The 8044-nt window shown below is 36.9% G+C and overlaps 1 protein-coding gene across 1 annotated transcript; it reads right to left on the bottom strand.

Moving 5' to 3' along the window:
* Positions 1-115: 115 nt before the first annotated feature.
* Positions 116-6066, bottom strand: ap3s2 (adaptor related protein complex 3 subunit sigma 2). Its single transcript, XM_007569226.2, has 6 exons — positions 5998-6066; positions 4460-4551; positions 4006-4117; positions 3590-3661; positions 2354-2461; positions 116-1154 (listed from the first exon to the last, which is right to left on the bottom strand). The coding sequence occupies exons 1-6, from the start codon at positions 6064-6066 to the stop codon at positions 1029-1031; spliced, it is 579 nt and encodes a 192-aa protein (XP_007569288.1). The 3' UTR covers positions 116-1028.
* Between the last annotated feature and the right edge of the window lie 1978 nt (positions 6067-8044).

Genomic DNA, 8044 nt, shown 5'->3' with positions numbered 1-8044 from the left:
AGAATGTGGTGGAAAACTGCAGAACTGCAGCCTCAGCAATACTACAAGCTCAACATGTTCGAGCAAAAAAGGAGAAAATGTTCTGCAAACTTAAATGAGAGGAGAATGACTCAAATGATCAAACAGTTATTAGTTTAATTAATTTACCTTGGCAAAGGAATGTCTTTGACACCATGACATGCCTACTTTCCGTTACAGATCACTTCATCTCATAGTAAAACTCTACCAACAGAGCGTAACGATTTCCGACAGCTGAATTCAACAAATCACACACAAAAACATTTACAGAGATACAAACTATCGGAGGGGGAAAAAAAAATGTCTTCTGTCTCCCTAACAGATGTTGTCAAGACCTTCTGACGTCACACTGAAGGTTGGCTGGAACCAAGCAGCATTTACATCTCCAGAGCCGGACGCAATCCGCTCCCAGGAGCAACATTCATCAAAAATTATGAGGATGCCAAAGACGTAATAAATTACAGAGGGGAAACTGATCTCCCCGCAAAAACCAAGAGTTTTTTTTAAATTATTATAGACAAGCACAGAAGTCAAAGTATAATTTTTCACATGGACTGGATGAGGTCCAGAAAAACTCAGAAAAAAAAAAAAAAAAAGAGCAATATTTTTTTTCTTTAGCTTGGTTCAAATTCCTGCTAATAAACAGCTGAAGCTTGGAGGTGCTGAAAAGTCCCATTGAGCAAAGAGAAGCTGTATTTAATTTGAAAAGATTAAGTAGCTCACTGCAGAAATTAAGACTCAAAGATACAGATGCTTTGTAGAACTTCTCAAGTGTTGTGCAATTTTTTTTTAATTGGGTTAATCTGCAAATGCAGGATTAAACTGAGTTCAGAATTCCTCTTACATACACATAGCAAAACTGGGATGAACAGAAAAAGCAAGCTGCTGTGGTTCTTCATTATAGGAATAAAAACCAGTGTTGTCTACATTAGTTGCAGAGCTGGGTGTTGCTGTCGGGCTGCATCAGTAGTCCCGTTCTCTGGCCCTGCAAAGTTTGGCTGGATTGCTCTTCAGAAAGGGGAGAGGCTCGGCACTTTGATGTTGATGTCTCCGATGTTGATGTTCCGGGGGATCTCCGGCAGGTTCATGTTCTTCACGGCGGAGACGGCACGAGCTGGAGCTGCGGACAGACCTCCCTGCACGTGAAAAGCAACAAGCCAAACAAGTTTATGTCTTCTTACCATAAAAGAGTTTGTCTTGCCACATTTATACAGGAACAAATGTTCTTGAAAATATTCTCACATGCTTTCTTTTGAAAGCAGAAAACAAAGGTTGCGGAGAAAAACTTAAAAGCAGCTAAAAAAGGGATGTTCTGTTATGGTGCCTGGACGTCTTCATGCACCTTAAACTTTCCAATATTTTGTTCAACCACAAACTTCGCTGTTCTTAATAGGGATTTGCGCAATTATCAGGTTCCATTTTACTCTAAAACCCCTAAATAATATCCAGAGCAACAAATTGCCTTCAGAAGCCAACTATGTGCCTATGTTTGTAATTTATTCTCTGTATAAATACAGCTGTTCTTTGTAGGCCTTTGAGGGGTTTGCTAGAGAACAAACAGCATTGTGACGGCTACGGAGCACAGCAGAGAGGTCAGGGATAAGGTAGTGGAGAGGTTTACAGCAGGGTTAAGTTATAAAACAAAATCCCAGGATTTGAACAACCGACTGAGAATATATAAAGAGAGAAATAATAAGTCAAAGCAGCTAAAAAAAAAAAAAAGAAATCTTAAACTTTAGACCAAGTAAAATATCCATTTTGCTAATTGGATATTTCAAGGCCAAGCATATTTTTCCTCCCTTAATAAATCCTGAGATAAAATCCAACTTTTATCTCAAAGTTTTCTGAAGACAAGTCTGAAAATATCTTTGGGAGTGGACAGCTCAGTTTGAGCGCACAGGAGTGTCTCACACTCTCAGGTCAGGTTGGAATAACATAACCTCTCCATTTTATTTCCACCTGACAACAAGTGCTGCATTTACAACGGTGAGCTGATAAGATAAGTTTGACATGTGACCTGAAAGAGAATGTGCCTTACAGATGAAACAGTGTCAGCTTTCGATGGTCATACTGATTCTGTGGGAATTGTTAGATTTTATACAAACATTACTAAGACCTAATGAAAGACTGTAAATTTATTTAAAAATAGCTATTATTGCCATTATACATCAATTGTTCCTTTTAAAACATGAATCACCAGTTTCTCTACCAGTTTAGCAAATAAGAACATTTTGTCCATTCAAATTAGATAAAATAATTGCTGAATCTCAGTCAGAGTTATGGGACGGGGGGTATATGTAACGATCACTTTAAATAAAAACGGAGAAGTCCTGACCTCTGACTTTTCCATGCGGTTCTGCACCTCTACTTGTGCTACGATCTCATTCATGTTGGTCTCTAGCACCATGCCTCCCATCACCACCTCCTGCAGGATATAATGAACCTGCAGAAAAAGCACAACACACTTAGTAAGGTCTCCCCCCTACAGCTCTGCTTCCCTCTAATATATAGGTATGTAAATTCCTGCAGAGTCAAACCATTTCATGGATTTACAAAAACGGTCTTCTTCCTTACATTCTAATACATTTCAAAGACCCAAAAAAGACCCAAAAATGTGTCTGCATTGCCAGAACTTGGCATGCAACAATAAATGATTTGTAAACATGCCGTCCAGGCTGTCTGCCAGCAGATGGTGAAGAGCTGGGGAATATTAGCATGCTGGTAACATTCCTCAGGCCAAACCTAGCTGCTCCACATGACAACAGATTCTTGTGGGAAAATTCAGTCAAGATGCCTGTAGATGTGTTTGATCACTTCTTCATGTAAGTAGGTCTGTAACCTTAATAACTCAGATCTGCCTTCTAAGGAATAGCTTTATAAAATTAAACAAGTTTTTGTGTACACAATAGAAGTGATTTACTGTCTAATAATTAAAATCAATAAAAGTCTATAAACCAGCTGAAAAGCACAGGTATGTCTGTGAGATGGCAGCTTCCTTAAAGACGGTTTAGAGACATTTGAAAGAAAGGATTTCTTAAAGAAGGAAAAACGGAAGCTCAGATACCTACATCACTTAAATAAAGAGTTCATCTGGGTTCATGTGAATGTTTGTGTCGTGACAGAAGAAATCCCCCAGAGGCTTTCAAGTTCACTAGAATGAAACCATCGGAAGTTCAGAAACTACCAGACGTGATCGGATGCTGATTCAGTGTTTACCAGGATATATTCAAGGTAAAACTCTCCAATTTGGACTTTAAACACGTGTCCACGTTTAGTTAAATATTCATATGGAGAAAATTTCCCGAGCAGTGAAACGTAAGCCCAACTACCTACAAGAGAAATCTAGTGTTATAATATTGTTTGTTCTTCTACACACTTTTAAGCCGCAACAAGAAAAAAATTAAAAGGGCTCCAACTCAATCTTACACATTGTAATATCGTGCTAAATAAACATCGGTAAGCAGGAAAATTGTGCCACACAAAAACAAGTTCAAACATTATTGCATTTATGATTGGAAATGAAAAGAAATTAAGATAAATATATTTCAGTCACAGAAGCACCTCCACTCACCTTATCCATGTGGAATATTAGGTCCAATTCACAAACATTTTCAAAGCATTTATCCAACGTTTCCACAAACACCTAAAATAAATGTAAAACAACAGATAATTATTTTGAGATATTTGTATTTTGATTCTGTGTGGACTTTTGTTGGATCAGTTTTCTGTTCTGTACAGGTAAATATCCTGACAGAAGAAGCAAATCCTTTCTGATTTTAATTCAAAAGTATCTAGGGATGAGGTCATGGTCCAATAATAAATTATGTTTCCAGAATCTTACCAACAACAAGCAGATTGTGTAGCACAAAACATTTAAATCTGTTGTGATAAAACCTTTTTGAGATAAAATATTCAAGGGTTTTATAGTTCCTTTTAGTGAAACATAAGTTACTCTCAAAGAGTCGCAATAAAAAAACAGCAGCTGACCTGGATCAAGTCCAAAATGCCAAGCTCACTCTCAGATGAATCCACACAGAAGACAAAGTAGAGGGTAGCATAGTGTCGGTAAATCAACTTGTAATCTGAGCCTCCAATAAGACTGAAAGCAGATTTGAAAGAAAAAAGGCTTTAAAAAAATGCAGAACAAGCGTTTCTTTTACAGCAGCAGATAATCATAAATAACTGAGATGAAAGGTCTACTTTGCTAAACAAATAAACGTATTTTTGGGAAAAGGGAAGAAGAGAAAACTTTATATTTTGCTGCCATCTTCTGTTTTACAAAAGCTATTACAAGACATCAAGTGACGACCGTCTGTTGAGTAAAACTAAAGGAAATATTTCAACGTGGCTAAGGACCTTACAGAAACAGTAACTTAAAAACAACACATAACAGAGTTTGTTCTTCAGTATAAAAACAGAACATCAGAGAAAAATAACTTGCCTTCCACCCTCCAAGAAGTTACAAACATTGTCGTCTCTCTTTGATACCAAGTGGAAAGTCTCTCGAATTATCTGCTGCTGCATGTCCTCTGACTGCAAGAAAATAATGTACAGAGAAAGTATTAAACAATTTCAGAAATGTCTTTTGAATTTTTCATTTGTTTTACTGAAAAGGCACGGTTTTTATCATTCCATAAATTCCAGCAAGATTTAGGAGATCTACAAAACAGAGATCTACAAAACGGTGGTACTTCTAATGTGTTTTACAGATTGCTGCATGGCACTCGTTTAGCTTCTCTCTGCTTTACAAATTCTGGGGGTAATTTGTTTTCCTATAACTTTTTCCACTTAATCCAGGTGACAGGTTTTATACAACAGATGATCAACTAAAGTGGGATGCATCTTCAGGGGCATGTTTTGGTAGCACTGAAGATCAACCCTTTGGCTACTGGAGGCTGAATATGCCTTCTGTTTTCTTCTCCATGTATGTTGTTAAAAACTCATTTTAAAAAGCCTCAAAGTCAGAAAGTCCAATATACAAATACATTTAACAATTAGTTGGTTTTTTGTAAGCCTCGGAGATACTGCATTCAAATAATCAACACTATTAGAGAGTGTGGCTCCCCAAAACATTACTGTTTGTTGAAATTTTGCACTGGACCTCAAGAAGATTGGATTCTATACATCTCCACTCTTACTTCAGGAACCAGCACCTTGATCTCCAAATGTATGTTCGTCTGACTCAAGAATGAATCAGATGAACATAAATTCAATAATGAATCAGATCAAGAACTTCCCTAAAACTTTTTGTGAGCTTTGTTTCGCAACCTTTTTCCCTCCACTAAACATCCCCTTTATCCACAATACATATGACTGAAACAACTCTAAACTACCAGATTGTTTTGCAGCTTAGCCCTTGTGCAGATGTTGTCATTGTGTGTCTGATAAACACCTGTCACAGTCACAGCCTGCTCAGGCCATAGCAGAACGTTCCTTTATAAGTAATCCTTTCTATTGGTTTTAAGTAATGTCCTTATTTTATGAGGACTTAGTGTTTGGGTTTTCGTGAGATGCAAGTCAACATCGGAAGAAAACTCAAACTTAAAAACAATACAGTCCGCAAACAATATACGAAAGTAGTGCGATAACGTAATAGCGCTTTATTTTCAAGATGAGTTTTAGTTACATAAATACACTATGTTGTGTAAAAAATAAAAAATAATAAAATAATAAAAGAAATAAATAAAATTATTTTGAATAAGGGTCAAATTTCGGCCCCGAATAGAAATTAATAGATCATTCCAGCAACAAAGTCATAATGTTCATAGGGCTGTTGTGAAATTGTTGACTAGCATATGGTTCACGAGAGAAAATTAAATATTGTGAACAAAAATGTGATGATCTGTCAGAGAAAAATCGCATAAAACTCGTTGAAATATTAAAACAGACTATGTTATTCAACATATACACAAGCTAACATTGGTTAGCACAGCCGGAAAATGCTAATTAACTGAAACAGCAACATCTAAAAATACTCACAAAATATTGATAGAATCGAATCAGGCGCGGCTTCCCGTGGTTGTTAAAAATCAATATAGCTTTTATCATGTTTGTTATTTGGCGTCACCAAATACTAGTGCCAAAAAATTTTGTATTTCTGTCAGATGTTAGCTTGTGTGCTAAATGGTCTTTCGTAGGCCGGAAATGTAACTTTAGCTCACATCCGGCTGCATCAGTCGATCTTCGCCAGTATTTTTTTGTTCCGGTGTTGTAACTCTCTGTGCCAGACATAATATAAGGATAGGCGCCTCATGGACCGCTCTCGCCTATTGTCGCTGACAAGATTTAGGGCGGCCATCTTGGAGCGGTACACCACTCCACTCAGGGTTATGTGTTTAGCAGGCACAATGACGTATCAGCGCATTTAATCGATCATAACACACTTTTTTGTTTCTGGAAACCATATTCAAACATCTATCAAAGCAACATTTATAAACAATTGTATTTTTAAGTATGTTTTTAATACATAGTTCATATTTAAATAAGCTTAGTGGCTATAACAATAGAATAGGAATGGAATATTCTGATATCAATGTATGAAGAGCATATTACAAAGCACACAGTCGTTCATAATTTATTTAATAAATTATTTAGTAATATCAATACATATTTATATAACTATACAAACACAAATAAATAAAGATTAATAATGGCACAAATAATGATTAATAGTGAGTTATATATATGTTTATGTTTTTCAGTCGACGAGTCCAAAATCCGATGCGAGATTCATCCGTGCTGCAGTGAATCTGTCTCTCTTTATAGATATCTCCCACTTCTTCCTCACATCGTGTCTTTAGGAAACTTTCAAAACAAAAACGGAAGATTTAGGATGTATCTTCCTTTTGACAGAGTGAAAGAATATAAATAATAGTCTTTACCACCTGTGTAAACTTTGCCGGTGAATGTTATAACACATAATATAAGTTTTATAATATGTGTTATATTGTTTCATATCTAATATAGGCCCTTGTGTCAGATAATCTAAGTCAATGTTAGAGAATAATAATTTTTTTTAGATTTACGGAATCTCAGTTAGCCTTCATAGCGAGGCTGAACCCGTATTACAGCAAGCACTGTAGCTAATATTAGCTGGTATCTCGCCGGTGGACATAAATACGGTAAAGTAATATTGTCTGTTATCTGTGGAGCCCTCACATCAATAATCCCTCAGTGCTGAGGCATCTTCTGCTGTTTTGATTGAGCAAAGTAGGAGGGTACCGCTCCAAGATGGCCGCCGTATTTCCTGCACCGGAGCGGCCAATGCAGGGTTTACTCTTATATTATGTCTATGCTCTGTGCTACCCATTAATCCGTCCTACCTTGTGGTAATGCGCATGCGCACATAGATGCTACGTCATATACATCTTATTCAGCAGATTTCTTATTAATACGTCCTACCTCCGTATACTTGAAAGATAATAAACATGGTTGAAACTAGAGGATTTTTCGACAGAAAAGCGCATCTGACTGGTGGTTTCACTGAAGGCCAAGTGTCTGTTTCTGTAGAGATCACACTTGAAGTTGTTAATGATCTGCACAGCTCTGGATTCTGACCAATAAATAAAGTTTATTTAGTTCAAAAACATCAAAACGACAAGAAGTTCATGATTTACATTTAAATTAAATCCAAACTGAACATTTAATTAAGATCTGTTGACTTATATTTACATAAATTAATCACCTATTGATGTTACCTATTCATTAGGTTCAGTTTATTATAAAGTAGTTAAAAAGTTTGTACCAAATAAAACCCAGCAGATTATATGGAGTCATTGTCATTCACTCCTCCTGACCAGCAGGGGGTGACAGCAAATCGCTTGTGTTGAGTTGCTGACTTTATAGCAGTCCCTCATACAGAGCATGCATGTTGAGACAGTGGAGAGGAAGAACTCCCCTTTAACAGGAACAAACCAACAGCAGAACCAGAACCACGCTCAGTACCAGCAGCCATCTGACATGACCGACTGGAGGTGAGAAGACAGAGCAGAGACACAACAACAGGTCAACTGCTCAGGAGAACGTT

The sequence above is a fragment of the Poecilia formosa genome, unplaced genomic scaffold (assembly GCF_000485575.1).
Source record: "Poecilia formosa unplaced genomic scaffold, Poecilia_formosa-5.1.2 Scaffold238, whole genome shotgun sequence".
NCBI classification, from domain to species: domain Eukaryota; kingdom Metazoa; phylum Chordata; class Actinopteri; order Cyprinodontiformes; family Poeciliidae; genus Poecilia; species Poecilia formosa.
The sequence above is the reverse complement of the archived record's forward strand: the minus strand, read 5'-3'. Positions and strand labels throughout refer to the sequence as shown.

Bases quoted from the DNA above. Each gene is read 5' to 3' on its own strand.
- ap3s2 (XM_007569226.2), bottom strand. From the start codon at position 6,066: ATGATAAAAGCTATATTGATTTTTAACAACCACGGGAAGCCGCGCCTG. The intron at 4,118-4,459 runs GCAAGTTATTTT...ATCTGCTTTCAG, and splicing joins AACTTCTTGGAGGGTGGAAG to TCTTATTGGAGGCTCAGATT. The intron at 1,155-2,353 runs GTCAGGACTTCT...TTTCACGTGCAG, and splicing joins ACCGCATGGAAAAGTCAGAG to GGAGGTCTGTCCGCAGCTCC.